The sequence below is a fragment of the Alligator mississippiensis genome, chromosome 5 (genome assembly GCF_030867095.1).
Source record: "Alligator mississippiensis isolate rAllMis1 chromosome 5, rAllMis1, whole genome shotgun sequence".
NCBI lineage: Eukaryota > Metazoa > Chordata > Crocodylia > Alligatoridae > Alligator > Alligator mississippiensis.
In genome coordinates, this window is record NC_081828.1 from 133419925 (window position 1) to 133441213 (window position 21289).

Consider the following 21289-nt stretch of genomic DNA (forward strand, 5'->3'; position numbering starts at 1 on the left):
CACCGATTGCATAGAAATCTTTACGGAATAGAGGCAAAAAGTGATTACTGAACACATGCCTTGTGTTTTGATGATTACATTAAAAGTCTCCAATAGTACAATGTTAATTGGCTACAGGAGGCTTATTTAAACAAAAAACCTAAAAATGACTGCTAGAAAAGAGATAAAAAAAGACCTCAGTCTAATCAGATGTGCACTGTGACTAGTTAAACTGGAATGGTACTGGGTATGTTAGTTTGAAGGGATTTTTCTGCAAGAGGTAGGACTTGTATTTTGAAATGGTGGAGCAGCTGTTGGCTATTGCAGCAGAGAACTGCAGATCTGACTGGGTCACAGTGCTCCGTCTCCATGCTGCACTGGATTGAGTGTGGCGCAGGCATATACATATAATAACTCAGTTGCTGTTATTTGATATCTTGGCTCATTCAGAAAGCTCTTAGCAGCATCTGTATTGTATGATGGCTGTTGGAGATGGTGAGTAAGATTTTTTTTTGATTTTTTTTTTTTATGGCTTGGTATGTCCTGTTTCATGTATACTCATGTTAATTGAAACAGTCTTTTAGTTTTCAAGATCTTTTGGACCAGTATAGCTGGGCTTTTTGTGAAAAGGCTATTTATGTAGCTTTGCCTTTTTCAATTTACTTGAGCTTCTATGAAGCGAATAAAACAGAGAATAGCTATTTACCTTGTAAACAAAGTATCAAAATCTGTCATCGTTTTTTGTGGGGAGCGAAATCGGGTTGAGGAGGACACGTCATGTGTATGCAAATGACAGGGAAGTGTCTGAATGCTTTATCATGTGAAGACAGCTCCTGGAGGAATGACAGATTTTTTTAATGTTTCTTGGGTTTTTTAAAGCAAGGTTTGACCATGTCAAGTGCATGAAAGTCTTCAGTGTGGCATGTTGACATCTTATCCTGATGTGGTTAGTATCAGCCAGAGTCCCATCATGCAAGGTTGATGCAAGTAACTGAAGGGTTTCTTTTAGGCACGGAGGGTATCACTCTTTTTCAGTTTATTATTTTAAAATAATTTCTATGGACTTCTTGCATATTATATAACTGTAATAATTATTAGTTTGGTGTTTCCCATGTGCATTTTTGTATTATTATCTGGTTTATGAAAAATGCTACTGACGTGCTGATTGTTTTTAAAAATGAGTAACTGATACTGAATTTAGAATAATGCTTATGTACTAAGCCACTTAGCCTAAATACTATATTTTTGTAAAGAAATGTGTTTAGTTATAAGGCTAAAATAAGAAAATTTGTAAATATTGAGGACTTTTACTTTATTCATAAGTACAACAGCAGTTTTGCACAAGCAGTATTATATTGTAGACAAATTGGTTTTGCTTTTATTATACACAGTGCATGTGAAAAGATAACAAAATAGTAGTAGCTTGGCTTTGCCTGGCACTTCTGCATTTTTTCTTCAGGCTCTAGCCTGACCACAGTAAATTGGTAACTTTCTAGCTATATAGTTGTTTTCAGATAAGTTTGCGAACTGTACATTTTATATTTATGTGTGTGTTGATGTATATTGAAAAAAAATTACTTTCCAACACATGATACCTGGGTTTATACATTAATCTTGCTGAAACACGTACCTCCTTGAGAGAGTTTAGTTTCTTTTCTTAAGGAAGCCTGAAGCTTATGTAGGGGTTGGACTTGAGTTTTCTATTATGCTGGTCCTTGCAAGTATTCAGAGTATAATGCTATGCCCACTGTAACATTCACTTTTATTCTTTTTAGAAAGATTGCAATTGTTTACTAGCCTCAAACATGAAGTATTGTTGGCATTTTTGAGTACATTTAGTATTGTTGTTTGTATTGTTTTTTTAGTAGCGGGATTACTTGCCATTGTTTCCCTATTGGTCCAAATAGTTTTTTGATCTTTCAAACATTTGTTGTTTTTAGTTTTTCCTTATGAATAGTAAGTTGCATTATTTTTCTTTGGAAAAAGTTCATAACTTTATATTTGGAGGGAAACATATTTCTAACAGTTTAACTGAGGTTTTATGGGGAATAGCTTTATCTGTACTGTTTTTCCATAAAGTGCTTCTTATATGAATATTGTAAATATGGGTTCTGTTAACTTGCAGATAAAAGCTATAAACCATAGCATGTTAACAAATAAACAAAGCTCCAGGCCTTCTGCTGCTCTCTGGCTGCAGGTTTGTAGCACTGGGGGTGGTTGTAGAGCTCTTCTGTATGATTTGATTCGTCATTAACAGAAGCACTAAGAACAAAGTACTGTTCAAGCAGTCAGCTGATGTTCTGTGTAGGAGCTTTGAGCAATAATGCCAGATACAATTAACAGTATGTAGGATGATTATTTAGCTGTTTGTCTTACATAAGACCATCGCTTATTACATTTATAAAGAATCTGGTCTTTTCATACCATGGTGGGGAATGATTAGAATAAAGAAAACATTAGTAAATACATGAACATTCTTCGTTCTTTTAATAATTTAAATGGAAATTTTGCCAGGTTGGTTTTCTTTTTTTATAGAGGTTGGGGCTAACCCAATTAACTTTTGCAGTATATTAACAGGACTAGCTGTAGTCTTGTTTTTAAACTCTCAAATACTACAAATATTACAGTTAATTGTAGCTTTTCTTTTCCAGCAGAAAGGAATAAATACATCCATTATGTCAGTCTGTGGATTGGAGAGGCCTTTTTTTAGTTCTCAGTTCTTGGAGATGGATGGTATTATCCTGAAAAAATATAACACATATGACTGAGAAAAGTGCAATTAAATTCACTATATTTAGTACACTTGAGTCAGTCTACTTTGATTAAAAATACACCCTGTGATATTTGATATAAGCATTTAGCCATAGGGATGTTAAAGATTACATAATTTATACCATTTTTCCTACATAGATTTTTCAGGTATTTTAGTTTCAGGTCTTGGGAGAACACTGGTTTATTATATTTTCTTTTCTTATTTTTCTTTCTCAGGAGTTTTCTGAAGAAGGATGCAGAAATATAAATTGAGAGAGTTAAATCAATTTTGAGCCTTAATTTTATTTCTATTTCCATTATTAATTTAGATAATGATTACAGGGGAAGTGTCAGGCTTTTGTTTCCTTCCAGGTTAACTATCTTAGCACCTTCAGTCTTCTGTTTGAGGAGTGCAGTGTGAAAAAATATCACAGCTCTTCAGTTTTCACTGCATTTAATACACGCTAGCATGACAATATTCAGTCTCTTATTTATCAAGACGTGCTTTTGTGAACGTAGGTCTGTGATCTGCAAATCAGAATCTGAGGCTGCTGAGGGAGGTTAGTCCAGAACCTTTCTTGGTACAGGATTTCTTTTGAGCTGCTCTTTGAAGAGGATAATGCATTTCTGTTTTTATCTGTTGGTAACAAGATTAGGGATTTTAGGCATAGCTAACAATTGCAGCATACTGCATCATCAGTGCAGGCCACTCCTCTTCAACTAGGAATACAGAGATTTTTGTCAAGATTTGTTTTTCATGTTGTTGGATGCTAATTAGTACTGTTCTTTTCTGTTGCTTTAGAGGCAGAGTTGCCCTGCTAAGATTTTTACTAAGAAAAACAGAATAAGCATAAAATGTTATGGTTAAAACTAGAATTGTGAAGCAGATGAAGATTGAAGACCTATTTTGGTTTTCTTCAGATAGCATGTTAAATATATTGTATAATCAGATCTAAGGTACTGAGATTTGTCTGAACTCAAAATCGTATTTCTCAGAGGGCACACTTGTTAAATCCTAATGTATCTGAATTAGCCTATTCCTGTTGTTTCATACCCATGGAAGGGAAAGCTTATCTACTTACCACTGGGATTTCTTAATACAATTGCATCTTATTTGCAAGATATTTCATATTAGCTTTGAGCAATTGTCATATTCTAGATTGATCTCAGAGCCTAAAGTAACTGGCCACCTAATTCCTTTTATTAATAATGCATAAATCTTACTAATTATGCATAACACTTTCTGCTTTTTAACATGTTCCTTTACTATTAAGAAATAAAATCTTAATGTATACGAATAGTTATACCCTGTCTTACTATTCCCTGACATTGTCTCTTGAAACAGAAGACGGTTTCTTAGTAAGTCTTTAATCTGATTTAGTACTTTGTGAAAAATTTGGATGTCGTACAATGTAATGATACTTCTGGGTGGGAAGATACAACACTGAAGATGTATGTAGTTTTAGGTATGTTTGAGGAATGATATTTTAAATTTAAAAGGTGCTGGGGGGGGAGGGGAGGAGCACGTGCATAACTTACAGGTGGGGGAAGCAGAGACAAACAGCAGGAGCACAGGTACAGCTGGAAGTTGACCAGCCCCAGTGCAGGTCCTTGTTCAGCCCTGGCACAGGCAACGACAAGGGCATGAGCACAGGGAAATTCCTTTTGGCTTTGCAGACCAGATCCAGTGGCTCCATAGGCCGTGTGTCAGTGACCCCTGCCCTATATAGCAACATAGTTGGAAGAAAATGCAGAGTACTGTCTGTTACCACTGTCCCACCCATTCAGACGTAAGCAGTTTTATAAGAGGTTTATGTCAGTGAGAAAAACCAGCTACTTATATTCAGAATAAGTTATTATAAAATATAGTTTGATGTGAAAATAGTAATAAATTATTTTTCTTGTGTGTGTTTTACGTGTGTTCCATTTAAAATTCATTGATAGAATTAAATGTTCATAAGAGAATCCTGCTGTATATGGAGACAGTACTTGTTACAAAAATCATATTTGAATATAGAAGCTACTAAAAGCTTTTACGGCTTTGTTTGAAATATTCCCCCTCTTCCTAATATTTAACCATCTCATTCTGATGGCAAATGTGTAATTTATCTAAAAAGAGAAAAAAATACTAGCATGTATGTTGTGGAAGTAGCTCATGTGGACAGAAGAGTATGTGCTGCTAGAATATGAAATCAGAGTTTTTAAAATGCAGTGGAAGACAGCAGAACCAAAAGCTTTTAAAAATTAAATATTTTACCAAATCTGTGTTCCTCCTGCCAAGTTTATAGTAAATATAGTGCCGTTTATAGTGCCATTAAAGTTCATTTAAAAAAAAAAAAAAGTGCTAGATTAAGGAACTGGAAGTGAAACACTTTCATATCCATAGGACAGCAGCAGAAACAGTTCTCAACAGTCTTAATGTAAACCTTACCAAGAGACAACCACCTGTTGGCTGGTTCTGATAGTAGATGCATTGTTTTATTATAAGTGGATCTAAGTCAGGAGTGGGCAATTATTTCAGGTGGAGGGCCGCTTACCACTTTTTGACAAGCTGTCGAGGGCCACATGACAGGTGCCCTGCCCCTGATTACCATCTTGGGACTGGAAGTCCTGTCCCCTAACCCCCAACCTTTGCCACCAGAAGTCCTCCCCCTTACCCCCAGGAGTACTCCTTTCAGCAAGGGGTTTTGCCATCTCAGAACCAGAAAAATACCAAATCATATTCTAAAAATCAAACATCTACAACATTCATTAATTTGATTTCAAAAAAATATTTTTGTCCTGATTTATGTGCGCTTGTGTAGTGTACATAAAGGTGATTGCACAGTAGCTTAAAATGAAGTCTTACTCTTCTATATTGTGGGGGAGTGGAGGGCATGGGGGGTGGATATAGGTTTGTGGGGGAAGGTGTGGATGTGTGGGGGAGGGTTTGTGGGGGGAAAGATTTGGGGGTGTGGTTGTAGGGTGAGGGAGCATGTGGGGGTGTGTGGATATGTGGGGTGTGGGTGTGTATAGGGTTTATGGGGGGAAGTGTGGAGGGGACGGATTGCTGGGATGTGTGAGGGGAGGTGGGGGTCTATGTTGACTCCAAAATGATCATGAGTTGTCAATGTGATGAAGCGATCAATAAGGCTAGCTGCACTTTGTCATGCATTAGTAGATGCATGACAAACAGGTCCAGGGGGGTGATGCTTCCCTTCTATGCGGTACTGGTCAGGCCACAGTTGGAGTACTGCATCGAGTTTTGGGCACCGCGCTTCAAAAGGGATGTGGAGAATCTTTAGAGGGTTCAGAGGAGGGCCACTTGTACGGTCAGAGGCCTGCAGGCAATGGCCTATAAGGAGGGCCTACAAGGGCCTCCTGATGAGCCTAGATCTCTTCAATCTTCGCAAGAGAAGGCTGAAAGGTAATCTTGTGGCTGCCTACAATTTATCAGGGGATGACAGCAGGGAATAGGAGATGCCCTATTTAGTAGGGCACACCCTGGAGTAACTAGGAACAGTGGCCACAAATTGATGGAGAGCAGATTTAGGTTGCACACTAGAAAGAACTTTTTCACAGTAAGGGTTGCCAGAATCTGGAATGGGCTTCCAAGGGAGGTGGTGCTCTCCCCTACCTTGGGGATCTTCAAGAGGAGAGTGGACAAGCACCTAGCTGGGGTCATTTGACCCCAGTGCTCTTTCCTGCCCGGGGCAGGGGGTTGGACTCTGACCTACTGAGGTCCCTTCCGACCCTAACATCCATGAATCTATGAAACACAGACTTCACACCTTAACCAGCCACAAGTAAAGCAGGGGAACCATGGCAGCCAGTGTCTTGCTCCTGTAAAATGTTGTCACTATATCAGTGCTTCCCAAACTTTTCCTCAGCATGACCCCATTTATGGCTCCATTTCCTCAGCATAACTCCATTTCTTCAGCATGGCCCCTCACTCCCAACCCATAGCCCACATCTGCTGATGTTGCAACTGTTTGTGGTCATGACCCACAGTTTGGGAACTGATGGCAGGTAAATGGCCATGCCCCCACTACAGAGGAAGGCAAACCCCCCACTGCCTGTAGCAATCTGACTGTGGGCTAAAATTCCTTCCTGGCCCCGAAATGTGGTGATCAGTTTGAATCTGAGCGGAGGGCAAGACTCTCCAGCCAGAAAACTCTGGCTGAAGCATTGGCACACCCCAGTCTAGGTCCCCAGTCTTGGCTGTTGCTAACACTGAGTGCCTCTGTGGAAGGCTTAAAAACACCCTCAGACATTTAGCAGAAAGTGAGGGGAGGGGAACCAACAAAGCCCAGAAGCATGGAAAATACCCATAGTGGAACATAGGTATAGCTATACCAAGGTTATCCATAACCAGTGGCTGTCCAACCTCTTCTTGGACTTTCCATCCTTTGAAGGTGTTTTACAACTTCCCTAAGCAGCCTCACCTAATAGTGAAGAAGTTTGTCCAGATATCCAACCTAAGCTTGCTTTGGTGCAATTTCAAGCCATTGGACTGAACCTTTTTCTCTGCAGCAAGAGAGAAAAGGTACTTTCCCTCTTTATGGCAGCAGTATCTGAAGACTGCTGTCATGTCCCTTCAAGTGCCTTTTCTGCAAGCTGAACATGCCTACCTCCTTCCGTCTCTCCTCAAGGAATTCACTTTCCAACACAGTTATCATCTTCGTTGTCCGCCACTGGATCCTCTCTAACTTTAAAAAGAATGCGGAAAAGTGTTGAGCCCAAAACTGCACACGGTACTCCAGCTGAGGCTTAACCAGTGCCAAGTAGGGAGGCTCCAGTATCTTGCACCTAATGCTTCTTTTGATGCATCCCAAAACTGCATTAGCTTTCTGTTGGCTAGCTCAGACTGCAAATACATTGAGTCTGATCTACCGAGACTCCCCAATCATTTTCCATAGTGCTGCCATCCAGCCAGGTGTCACCCATTTTATTTGTGTTTTTGATTATTCCTCTCAGGGTATAGCGCCTTGCATTTGTCCACATTGAACTTCATCCTCTTAGCTGTAGCATTCCAATTTGTCAAGATCCTTCTAAATTCACTTGCATCCTCTGTGTTTGCAGTTCTTCCAGTTTGTCATCTGCACACTTGCTGAGTGAAGCTTTCTGTGCCAGCATCCAAATAATTTAATAAAGACCTTGAACAGCACTGGGTCCAGGATACCTCCCCCCATGGGACTCCACTCAAAACCTTCTGCCATTCTGACAGGGACCTGTTAATAGTTACCCTTTGCTTGTAGCTATTGACCCAATTGTCTATCCACCTTTATACTAATTTTGCCTAGCCCACATTTCTCCAATTTGTTTATGAGAAGTCATGCAGGACCTTGTCAGAAGCCTTTCTGTCAGAGCCGTCCCTAGGGATGTGTGGGGCATATCAGCCTGTGCAGGGCCCGGGGAGGGGTGGAGGTGTGAGCAGCCGCAGCCAGTGGAGCGGGCGAAGAGGGGTAGTGAGCGGCAGGAACTGGTGGCGCTCAGTGGCTGTGGCGGGGTGTATATTGCACTGAACATGGGGGCCCAGGGCAGTGGCCCTGATTTCCCTCCCCGCAAGGATGGCCCTGCTTGCTGTAGTCCAAATGCACTATATCCACAGCATTCCCTTCATCCACCCATGTAGTTACTTTGTCAAAGAAGGAGATCAAGCTTGTTTGACACTTTGTTTTTCATAAATCCATGCTGGCTGCCTGTGATCAGCCTTTCCTCCACCAGGTGCTTGCAAATAGCCTTCCTTAGGATATGTTTCAGTAACTTCCCAGGTGTTGAGGTGAAGCTAACCAGTCTCTAGTCCTTGGGTATTTCTTTTTGCCTTTTTAAAGAGAGGCACTATGTTGGGCCTTTTCCAGTCCTCTGGTACCTGACCTGTCTCCCATGACTTCATAATCATTGCCAAGAGCTCTGAGATCTTCTCTGCCAGTTCAGACTTGAATTCATTCAGACCCATCAATAGCTCTCTGACCATCTCTTTTGTTACCTCTTCCCTCAGCTTGCCCTCATCTGTATCCAGAGAAGTATTTGGTGGCTGGCTGCAGCGTGGGTGTGCGTGTGTGTGTGAAAACTGAGGCAAAGTAGCAGTTGAGTAGCTCTACCTTCTTTGCATCTTCTGTTAGCAGTTCCCCCTAACCGTTAACAGTGGACCCATAGGTTCCTTGGTCCTTCTTTTCTGGCCATCACTCCTATAGAATTTGTTCTTGTTGTACTTGGCTTCCTTCACCAGGTGCAGCTCATTTTTTATCTTGCCTGTATGCTTTCCATTTGCATTTGAGGCATTTTAGAAGCTCCGTGTACAGCTACATGGGTCTGTTGCCATTCTTCTTGTGGTTCCATTGTTTTGGGACAGTATATCTCATTGTCAGTCTGTGAACCTAATTTTTATCAGTTGCCAGTTGCATTGATGTGTGTTGCTTATTATATCAATAAAACTGTAGGACCACTTTTTCATCAAATAGAATTTGTTTTTAAAATAACCTTTAGATTTTAATAGAGTATGTCCCTATGTTTAAGCTATCTGAATGAGAAATCAGAAAATGACTATACAGGTTCAAGGACACACCCAAGTTCTTGACCCATGTGCAGAGGTTTAACCAATTCATTATATAAAATTTTCTGCGTTCAGTGGGATGTTATACTGTTCAAATGACCTGGCTTTGAAAAACTGAACAATAAATATTTAAGTGAATTGTACACTCTTAAAATTATGTCACAGTTGCTCTAGAAAACACATGGCATATTTCCAATAACTACACATAGTTGGTGAAATATATGAAAAATCTTTGAAATCCATACAATTTGCTCTCTTACATGAACCTTTGAAAATCACCCCAAAGCACTTTTTTGTGGTACTACAATATACTTTTTTCAGCATCTTAGCTGTATGAGCTCAATATTCCAGATACTTATATGCTTACTGGATAAGAGTATAATTGCATTACTTGATTCCAGTTATAACTTTTTTGCCTGTTGCTTACATTATAAAAAATATGGGTTATTTACAGATTGTTTAAGTATAAAAACTGCATGGCACTTCTCTTGTCATTATAACATAATTGCCCTATTGTGCACTCCACTTGCATTTGTAATTTAATTTACTTACTTTTAACTGCATAACTGGTGAAATTGACTGATGGCTGTCATTTCCCAGTTTTCTGAAGCAGTCCTGAGCTGACCAAGGGCCTCTCAGTTTTGAGGCTACTATTAGAAGTATGAAACGCCCGTGAGAAAAATGGTGAAAAACACTAGGCTATGTGCAGGTGTTCCATTTCTATTGGGAAGATCTCTGCAGATTCTAGGATAAAAATAACCCATCTCCAACCTGATGGAAGTCGCTCCCAAGTGACTGAAGGCTTTCCTGCTGTTTGACTTCTCCTAGGGCCCAGGAAGAGTTGAGTAGTAAGCAAATGCTACCTATGCCTTCCTGAGATCAGAGTGAACGTGGTTTGGGGAAGGTTGGAGGAGCAGCTACTGCTTGCCTTCATCTGGTCATGGGAGGAGTTGAGCAGTGGAGAATGGAGCCCCCAGCATTTCTAGTGGGCAGAGGCTTTGCTGCACTATTCTAGTCCCTCTGTGAACAGGAGGCCTGGAGCAGCTGGTGCGTCCCATGCTTTTCCCTAGACCAGGATTGCTCTGATCAGAAGAAGATGTGAGGAGCGGGAGAGAGGGAGCAATTGTATGCTGAATTCCTTTACTGCTCCCTCTCCTGGAAACATTCTAGCAATGGAAATATTTTACCACTAGAAATGAATACTTGTTCTTGGCCTTAATGAGATGCAGAAAGCATAGCAGGATTTTTCTATGGTTAATGAACTTAGTTTAGGTTGAGTAAGGTTATATAAATAGCCCTTTGTCAGTCCTGAGATTGTAAACTTATGATAAGTACATCATAGACGCATGTATCCTTTTACAGGTTAGTGTGTGTGTGTGTGTGTGTGTGTGTGTTTATAATATCAAACCCTAATTCCTCAATTTAGGAAAACAGTGTTTTTATGTTCCCTTTGAGCCAGTGAAACTTCAGTTTATATCTAAAGGTAAATCGACATATTAGTTCTCTGCTGAATTGAAAGAGATTACTGACTTCGTATATTTGCTGTGGGATGCAGTGCTGGGTGCTTTAATTAGCAAGCTATGCTAATTAAAAGTGCCTATGCATCATGTGTATCAGGGTCCCTGAGCTGACAAAATGGCAGTGGGGTGTTTTGAACTAAAGCTCATTGAACACATTTTATTTCAGAGCACCTCACCACCATTTTTTTCTGCATGGAGATATGCTGGGAGGCTGCTGCATGTGACATGGAACTCTGTCACAGTGCATCAATTTCTGTACTCCAGCAGATTTGACTAATAGAGTCTGCTCCAACACATTGGATTTCCAGCATGTTGGAGCAGGCTCTGCACACATGCATAGGAGCCCAAAGGTTTTAAGTTGTACACTTGTGTCTTTCTTGTGTGACTTATCTCTGCATTTACTGCTAAGAGAGAGAGGTGATTATCCATGTTAGTCTGAAGTCAAGCAAAAGGCAAAGTAGAGATGCACCTTAAAAACTAACTAAAGCAGAGATGCATAAGCTTTTGGGAGCATCACCTCATTTCATCAGATTAATTATAGTGCTGAACTTTGTTCTTCAGTTTCTCGTTTGGTTATAGATTAAAATCTCTTCCTCTTTTCTTTTAGGCATATAATGCTCATAAATATTAGAACTGTATGCATGTATGTATTAGGTAGCTGGAAGAATGTAAAAGTTAAACTTCTAGATCTAGCTTGAGGTTCAAAGGCAACAGCTCTTATTGCAGATTTTTTTCAGAAGTAGCCATGGAAATTAAAGCACACTGTAGCATGAGAGAAGGCACAAAGTGGGATGAGCATGAACTTCTTTCTAAGATGGGAATCTAGTTTGTTGGGCTTTCCCTTTTCCATAGCTACATTTGGGCAGTCAAATCTAGAAAGCATATACAGTATAACCTCATGCCCTGGACTGAGCACCTGCTAGAAATGTGAAAATTCCGTAGTTTTTAAACAGGAGCAGCAGCTGGTCCCAGGGTGTCGGGGCGAGGGAGGTAGCAGCGGCCACATGCAGAAGGGCAGTGTGGGGTAGTGGATGGCAGTGGCAGCCAACGCGTGCAAGCTTCCCCCTCTGTTGCTCTGGGACTGGCCCTCGCTAGTCCCTGATGGAGTATAGTTTTAAAAAAATGCCGGATTTTCAATAATTCCACATTTTTGAGATCTGGATTTACAAGGTTATACTGTACTTGAAAAATGTGTTTATTTTCTCCAGCAAAGTACATATTTCTAGAATAACTAGCATCATGTTTACATTTTTGCTTAGACAGTCATAATTTTCAGAAATGATTAGAAATGATAGGTGACTGAATTTTTGCGAACCTGAAACACTAAATACTGATCCTCTAAAATTTTCAGGTGACTTTGAGCAACTGGATGGAGGAAAATATTTTTAACTTTTGCCTTGCCTTGCTAATGTTAAAAATTATTGCATCTTCCAGAACCAAAGTAGTAATTGTGTAATTTTCAAAAATTCAGTATGAAAATGTTTTATTTCCTCATTCCTGCATTACTTTGTTTTAAATAATTTAGGAAATGAAGCAGAATCAGAAAAAGTTATGCAGAATACGTATTGAATTGGCAGAGTCCATTTGGGTCCACTTTGGTTTTAAGTATTTTTACTATTGGAATTGAAGTTGTTTAATTATGATTTCTAGTACAGTATATAAGGGATATCGTAAGACTAGGATGACTGGAAATTAGGAAAACCTGCAACTTTTTTTTTTTAAAGAAAACGTAACTCAAAGCATATATGAAAGGAAAAATCTTACTTTGTTCAAAACGTGTGTAATTGTATAACTTTAAACAGAATGTACTGATTTGATCCTTTTCTCTTGGAAAGCCAACATCCTCATTTTTGACACTTTCATTTCCGTCTTCAGTAGCTTCCTACAGAGATTTTAATAATTATAATTCCCTTATGTTCCTATTTCTGTCCTCTTGAACGATAGTGCTCTTGCAGTTTTTCTCCTCCTACATAAGTACTATGTTGGTGCAAGGAAGGAGACATTTGACATAATGAGCGATCTGAACTGTTAATTACTGGATTTTGAGATTTAAGTAGCCCTTTCTGAGTATCTTCATAAACATCCTACTATAGTAAATAAAGTGGTCCGTGCTTCTACAATCTAACAGTTCATTTTAGCAAATGGAATAACTAGACTCCTACAATTAAAATAGAAAAACTGATAATAAGGTTTTGCTCTGCCAAGTGATAACAGAGTTCTTAGACGAATGTTTTTAAATCATTTCCATATTAAATTTACTATTTAAAAATATAAACTGATTGTTGTTTTCTCATATAGTGCACAATCCCAATTAAAATACACACCTTGTTTTGGGATGACAGAATGAAGGAAAAAAAGACTTTTTCAGTTACAGTCTAATGCTGGGGCTAAGTAGACTCTTCAGCGTCAGTTGCCCTCCCTTAGCTGATCAGCCAAAAGCTAGAGATTTAACTGGCTGGGAGAGAAGCTTCCATTCTGGTGTCTCCACTTGCTTCTTGCTCCTGGCACAGATGGATCCATAGTTGCTGCTTGTATCCTTGTACCTGAGTATGTAGTTTCTTTTTGAAGGCAAAGCTGTCTCCTCATAATCTGAAGAACACTGATAACTTGCAGTCACTATTATAGAATGTTCCAATTATAAAAACGTTTTTATTCATTCTGTTTATGTTACCTTAATAGTAGTAAGGTGGAGTAAGATGCATTATAGCAGTCTTAACTTGGGGTGGGTTAGTTTGGAATAACTTGCTTAGACGTGATGATTCTTTGTAATTTTGCCCATCTGTTTTAAATTCCACCAAACATACTGTGTGGGCACTTGAAGGAGTCTTGTAGCTTTAAAATATTGAACATAAGATTTTTTTTGTATGCTCCTACATAACATTTACTCCCCTCTCTGCAACCTTGTCTTCTACAACAACAAAAATTGCAGGGAAATGACAACAAATACCTCTTTATCCTTCAATAGACACTTCTTTAAAACAAAAGTTTTCCTGGGTGCTTTTGCTTATATTTCAGCATGTTTTTAAAAACGTTTGTCATTAAAACAGCTATTCCTAACTTAAAATAATAAAAAAATGTACTTAATTACAAGGATACACAAAAGCTTGGGGTGTAAATAGTGGAATTTGTGGCTCTTGGCCTGTCTTCTTACAAGAGTTCAGTTTTTTTCTACGCAAAATTAATTTTATTTGTGTGCTATTTTAAGGCATTGATACTTGCTTCAATGCATGCATACTTGGAAAAAAAATAGACTACCTTTGGGTTGAATGGTAGTCTGATTTCTCTCATATGAGAGAGTGAGAAATGAAGGTCTTTTAATAAAGCCTGCTTAAGCGTACTCCAGCATTTCCCAGCTTACAGGTTTTGCTATTTAACAAATTAATTTTGTTGAGGGGAATCTGCACTAATGAAGCTTCAGATTTTAGGGGTATGTGTGTATTAATCCATACTGTCTGTTAGACATGATAGGCTGGAAGGATGGCAGAGTTTCAGGATGATGCTAGAAGGAAAGATGGGGCATTTTCTTACATTGTTACCAAGATATTTGTAATTGGTGTCAATGGCAGTTAAATTTTGCATCTCTGATAGGGGCGGGGGTGGATTGTGAATTTGGAGGCCATGAAGACTGTAGAGTTGCAGACCTCAAGAGTTGACTGAGTGCAAGAGGAGGTAGTGCTCTGATATGCCAGAAACAACAGAGGTAGGAGAATATGTAGAAAAGAACTTTTAGCTTTGCTGTAAAACAGTCAAGTTAGTCACTCCAGTAAAAGTAGCTTAATTGTAGAGGATGGAAACCATTTTACAGTGTGAGTGGTAGAGAACTGATCTTGATAATGTGATATTAATACATGACAACCCCAGTTACCCTAATACTTCCACTGTTGAGGAAGCAGAGCTGGTCTCAGAAAAAACGTGTGTCTGTAAAGACTGTGTTCACATGTTCAAATGATCTGGGAGAATTCTCTTGAGTTTGTTCTCCTGCTAGAAATTCTTACTCAGAGATCCCTGAACAAACGTTTGAATGCTGAGCCTTTGAAGAGCAGAGAGCTTGCAGTGTGCTGACTCTGTACAGCCCTGTGCACATCTTGGCATGCTCTGCAGACTTCCTCAATGTGCCTGGCAACATATGGCAGCAGTGCATAAAGCAGTCCTTATTGGTTGATCCAGATGGTTCAGTCAGTCTTTGTCTCCCTGAAGCACAGTGTGGGGACTGTGAAGGGGACATGTTCTGCTCTCTGTTTGACTGGCACAGTAGAGTTCAGCCCATGTGACACACTGTCTCTCTTGGGGGAAGGGAGGTGCCCTGGGCTGCTGAAGGACTGTGCTGTTGCTTCTCTCTGAAGGCAGTGTGTACAGACATTTGCTCTCTCGTATGTATGGGGCCAAAAATAGTAGTGTAGACAGTTTACATGAAAATGGAAACCTGATGAAAATTAAGAGAACAGATGCTAAAAATCAAAAAAGAAAAAATGCTGATGTGAAATGAAGTGAAGTCATGGAGAAATTAAAGGAGCAAGAGTAAGTTACGTACCAAAAAAAGTGAAAAACAAGTGGATAAGGTATATAATGACCAATGTGCAACTCTTTCATTCCTTGAAATGATTTGATATATATATGATGAATGGTGATACTAGTCTCTCTAGTCCAGATAGTTGATATAGTACTAGCACTAGGAAATGGCTTTATTCAGTTTGCTTTTGCAGTGTTGGGTTAAGCTGCTTGTTGGTACCCATGAGGTCCTACTGAACTACATTAAAATCAACATCCAAGTGTTGTACACACATTTAAATGATCAGGTTCTACATATCAAATCATTTCTAATATGGATCATGATATTAAAATTATTAGCTTTGAATTGTGACACCTTCTGCTATATTTATGATGCTGTTTCTTCCTGTCTGCTTGTACCTTCTGTGTTATCCATGTGATCTGCCTCTCCCATTTGCTTTGTTTGCCAATTAAGCTGTACTTTGCAATAGTAGAGGTATACTACAGGCTATCGGTATTTATTGAATGTGCCTTTGGAAGGCTTGAAAGTAAGGTAGACAGACCTTCTAAATGCATGCTAGTGTTTTCATTTCATGCTAGTGTTACATAGTTCCTCTGCATAACATGTTTGGAAATAAAACTAAGGGCGGCAGATTGAGAGCAAAAGGTAACACATTAACGAACATATGTGGATTTTACACAAAGAAGTTAAACAGATTTAAAAAAGAATTGGTGGATTATAGATGAAAAGATATTAAAAGTGATAGTATATAATAATAAAATCAATATGAAGAGTTACAACTTTGCTTTGGGTCTTAAACCATTTGATCACTACTAGAGATTGGGATGAAGCATTGAGGAAAGGAAAGTTTATCACATACCTGATTATTGCAAGTTATTTTGCACCTTCTTATGAAATATGTATTATTATGTTCTCTTAGAAACAAGATGCATAGGACTGGATGAACCATAAGAACCACCTTAATGTATCAGACTTGTGCTGTTAAGGCAAAGCTGCTTCAGGGAAAGGAATTCTGATATCCTGAACTAGCATAAAGGATCCTCCTTGTTGATCCTCTGTGACGGCAACAGCAGAGATTAATTTAGGTCTGTTGCTAGTAAGATAGCAAAATAGATGGTATGGGGTACAAAATATGCAATAGTTATTTTGTTACTACATTCTTCATGGTATATAATACTCATCGGGATGGAGATTGGAGCAAAACAATTGTATCATTTTTTTTTTTTGTTTTGATGGCAATTAAAACATTTCCAATACAACGCCATTTCCATATTGGTCTGTAGAAATTATGTAGTTTCTAATTCTTCGGGTGGAGACTAAGAGTTCGTGTTTGGATTTTATGGAAAGAAATATTCTTTCATCTCACATAACTGAGGTCTGGTAATGTCTGAACAGTATGAGGAAGACGAGGGTAAAAGGTGAATGTACATGGACTAGTACGGGGTGGGCAAAATATGGCCCTTGGGCCGAATCCGGCCCACAGCAGGTCCCTTGGTGCCTGGGCCAGGCAGGACTTCCTGGCCATGGCATGTCCTGCTGCCTCCTGGACACGCGGCGAGGCTGGGGTGGCTCTGTGGCTGGACTGCCTTTCTACCCATGCACGCAGCCTCGACCCGTTGTGCCCCACGCCTGCTCCAGACTTGCCTGTCCAGGCTCAGCAACAGTGCGGGGCAGAAACTGTTGCTTGGGAAAAGCGGTCCCTCCCCCTCACTGCTGCTGGGCAGTTCTTGGTGTACCTTAACAATGGTGCACCTCTGGAGTCCACTCAGTGCAGGGCTGCCCTGTGTCACCACTGCCTGGGATGCCCTGCGGCTGCTTTGCACTGTCACCACTGCTGCGCAGCAGTGAAAACTGCCCAGCAGCAGTGCAGGGGAGTGGCTGCTTTTTCCCCACACCAAGCAATAGTTTCCGCCTGGTGCTGCTACTGCTGAGCCTGACAGGCGAGTCCAGAGCAGGCACAGGGCATACTAGGTGGCAGCAGCTGGAAGGAGCTGTGCGGCCTAGGCTGCCTAGATAGGCAGTCCAGCCACAGAGCCACCCCAGCCCCATTGCATGCCCAGGGAGTGTCAGGATGTGCCATAACTAGTGTGGGGCAGGCTGGGGCTGTGTGCTGTTGGTGGTGGTGGGGAGGTGCCACAGGGTGCATGGGCTCCAGGCTGTTGCATGGTGTGGGTGGGAGCTGATGGCCTAGGGCAGGGCATGTGGGGAGCTCCCATGTACACCTCACCATACCCTCAAACCCTCCTTCACAAACCAAATCGTACCCTCCCCCCCCCCAAACTCCACATCCACCACATACACACCCGCATGCCGCTGGGGGGACCCCCGCTCACTGCTACACACAAAAAGGAGTACTTCTGGAGGTAAGGGGAGAGACTTAAGGTGACGAAGGTCGGGGGTTAGGGAGCAAGACGTCCAGTTCCAAGATGGCGACCAGGGGGCGGGGCACTTGTCAAGGGGTGGGGCCACCCTTGCAGCCCTTGACAGCTCACCAAAACTCGTTAAGCAGCCTTCCAGTTGAAATAATTACCTACCCCTGAAATAGTAGGTCAGATGAGAGCCCAAAGAAGCCGTTTCAGTTGGTATTCCTATGTTATATTCATCTTCCATTTTGACAAATAATAGCTCAAAATATCATTCAACAAATAATTCTAGAATTGTTACGGTGCTCTGTTCTATTTTGTTGTTTTGAGCCATTACTAGAGCATTAAGCAGGCACGTAAGGGAAATTGCCATTTTCATTTAGTACATTGTTATGTCTGTCAGCATGACCTACTGAAAAAAATTGGGACACAAGTAGAAGAGAATGGTGGCTCTGAAATATCCAGATGTGAATTTAGGATGCCATCGTGGTGCAAGGGATTTCACTCCCTGGCGTCAGTGTGCTGGGGACAGGGAGTGGAGCCTTACACAGGCTGCTTTGCCCCGGGCTGTGGTCCGTGAGGAAGAAGTGGACTCAGGTCACAACGGTGAAACTGGAAGTGCCACGGTGGGACTTCCAGTTTTGCTTTTGCCGTGTCGATTAGCAGGTGGCTTCACTTTTGTCGTGTTGATCGGCATGCCAGTTAATAGAGCATTCCGGATGGTAAAGTGCCAGATAACACAGCTTTTACTGTAAATGCATTTTATGAAAAAAGTGTATAACATTGTTTTGGATGTAGTTTTATCCTGCTTCCCAATGTGTTTTTCCCTTATGTCAGGGATTGTCAACCGGGTACGCATACCCCTGGGGATACTTGGGAAGGTGCCAGGGGGTATGTGGCAGCGGAGCGAAGTGGGGAACAAGTCTGCCAGCACTTTGCACCGCTGGCACTTCTGGTTTTGCCACAGTGCCACCGGCACTTCCAACCCCCTTCCCCCCTCCCCAGTTGTCGTTTGGCTGCCGGGGGACAACCCCGCCCCCCCTCCCCCTGCTCACTGACCAGCCGCCGGGGTACAACCGACCAAAAAAGGTTGAAAACCCCTGCCCTAGGTGGTCTGTAGTATACTTTATAACATGATGGTAGTCCTTCCTAGCTTGACACCTTCCTACCTCCTTACTGTTTCTTTAGCAAACAACATGTCTTCATCCTCTAGTATTTCTTTGGAACATTCCAGGCTATGCTGAAAAATTTAGATTGTAAATTCATGTAAAAATGGTCAAGGCTTTCATCTGTTTCTCTCACTGTGCTGTATCTGATTGTTATGGAATGCAGGAAAAACATGTTCCGTCTGATAGTGTAGTTGCAAAGTTGGAGGAGTGGTAGCACGGAAAATAGGAAGTTTGAGATAAGATCCAAAGTAAGCTATTACATGTAGTAAATATTTACCACAATCCTGTTACCAGCTGTGATGTACTTACAATGCTGATTTTTATTTTGACTTTCTGATGCTTTGGTGATGATTGAAAAGCTGAATACAGCAAAGGAACTTCATTTTGCAATCTGCCAATATCTCATGCCTTTTTAACCCCAATAGTACTTACCATATTTATTTACTACACACACACACCCACCCCCCCCACCCCCGATTTAGCAATGGAAAGTTAGCATGAGTGTCTTACATGACAAGACTGATTTCTGCAGGGGCTGGAAGCTAGTGCGACATGGAGCTTGGCAAGATTCTCCTCCTCACCTTTACTTCCCCTCTTCTTGCAGCAGTTAAACCAGCAGCTACTGGTTTAACCCTTTCACAGCCACTGTTGAATTAAGGCTTTTACAGTTAGACTGCATAGAATCAGGCTGTGGTTGTGAGAAAGTTAACCCTGTAGCTGTTGCAATACCAATGTCACTCCATGGGGAAAGGAAGTGAGACTGAGGACTCCACCCTGCTCTCCATGGCGGAGCCTGAGGCCCCCTTAGTGGCAAGTAAGACTTTATTTCTCCTACCCTTCCCCTCCGTCCCCAAGGAAAATCTTTTCCTTCTTCTGCCTTCCCAAAATAAGGTGCATGTCTTATTTATTTATTTATGAATAAATGCAGCATTAACCATTTTTGCTTTTGCTTTTAAGATGAGTATCTCATGATTTGGGTACTTTTTGTTTTCAGTGGCATTTTTTTTTTTCTGTCTGGGAGTTAGAATCACAGTTGAAGTCAAGAGTCTGACTGTGAAAGAGTAGGAGTTGGGCTTGTGTGATATTCCACTTTGTCTTGTGATAGAATAGGGACAACAGTGGTGGTTCACAGATTTGGAAGAAATGTACAGTCTTTAAGTGTGCCTAGAAAAATTATACCAGTCAGTACTTGTGGGGTGAGCTCCTTTTCACCAATAGCCTGATTCTTTTCTTGTCACTATACTCTTCTGCTAGTCAGTCCTTGTGCCCCAGGACACAATCTCGTTGCATTTGGTCTGTGCCTCCCCATCACTGTCTCAGCAGTTAGCATTGCCTGGCATGCTCCATGTATGTCGTTCTCCCCCCTCCCCAATACTCCCCGCACTGAAGCCCTTAATGAAGGAATCAAAAACCTTAATAATGGGTACTAGGAACTTAGAGGAAGGATGCAGCTGAACATGTATGATAGAGAAAGAGCTGGGCTGTTATATATTATGTACCCGCAGGGCATTTCCTGCTAGAATAAACAGAATTGCCCCATGGAATGTCTTATACAGAGGACAAAATACTCAGTGAGGAGAATGGGGCCCTGAACTGAGGGATGGAATGAGAGGAATCAGCTAACCTGATACATTTGCAATGCTTGCGGCTTAATTTTTATGCTAGAGAAACGTACTGTAGGCTGCACCAGTTCAACTGGAATTGAGCTAAAGATATTGCCCCAGAAGTTCAATACAATCTAGGCTTGTACAACACTTGAAATGGCAATTGTGTGTAGACGAAAGGTATTCCACTGTCACTTTAAAATCCAAGAGGGTCCAATGTAGATATGCTTGCCTGGTGTATGCCATTGAGGTTATTTCTTTAAATTTTGTGAACTCAACTAAAGCTTGCTTACTAGAGCAAGGTGCACTTTTTGTAGCATTATTTGGGGGGCAATCATACAGTATCTACTGGATGTACTTGAAAGTATTGGTTAATTGCATTCTTATTTTGTTGCATTCATTTTATGCAAACATGATGTGGAGACCACTTTAAATGTATTAAAAAGACCTACTGTCACATGTTCAGCCTTTTTACTTTTATCATAGGAACTCAGTATTCTTAAGCATGTTAGATCAAGACATTTCCATAGCTTGTTTCATTTCTCTGTTGGACTTTTGGATCAGTAGTTCAGTACAGTGGCCCCCCTTCCCCAAAACACACACATTTTTGTTGTTGCATCTCTTAGGGATCTACATCCTGTCTTCTGATAAGCTTCCTCTGGGTTCTGTTATGTAAAAGATGCCATATATCCTCCTTCCATCTAACAGTGATTGATGCTTACAATAATTAAATATCAAATGTCATAACTAAGAATTTGAAGTCAATGAAAATAGTTTTGATTCATAATAGCTGAGCATTTGCCATGTTTTGTCAATTCCCTTTTGTAATAGAATATTGATTTTTATTTATTTATTTAT

At 40.7% G+C, this 21289-nt stretch overlaps 1 protein-coding gene across 19 annotated transcripts in view; it reads left to right on the forward strand.

The window, feature by feature from the left end:
- CLASP2 (cytoplasmic linker associated protein 2) overlaps positions 1–21289 on the forward strand; it is a 218126-nt gene that overhangs the window by 65052 nt on the left and 131785 nt on the right. Inside the window, exon 1 of one of the 19 annotated variants that reach the window (XM_059728741.1) lies at positions 344–474. The exons of the other annotated variants lie outside the window; for them this stretch is intronic. Within the exon in view, the coding sequence (XP_059584724.1) occupies positions 456–474 (19 nt within the window). The 5' untranslated portion in view covers positions 344–455. Of the gene's footprint in view, positions 1–343; positions 475–21289 lie in introns of those variants that run through there. 19 annotated transcript variants of the gene reach the window in all.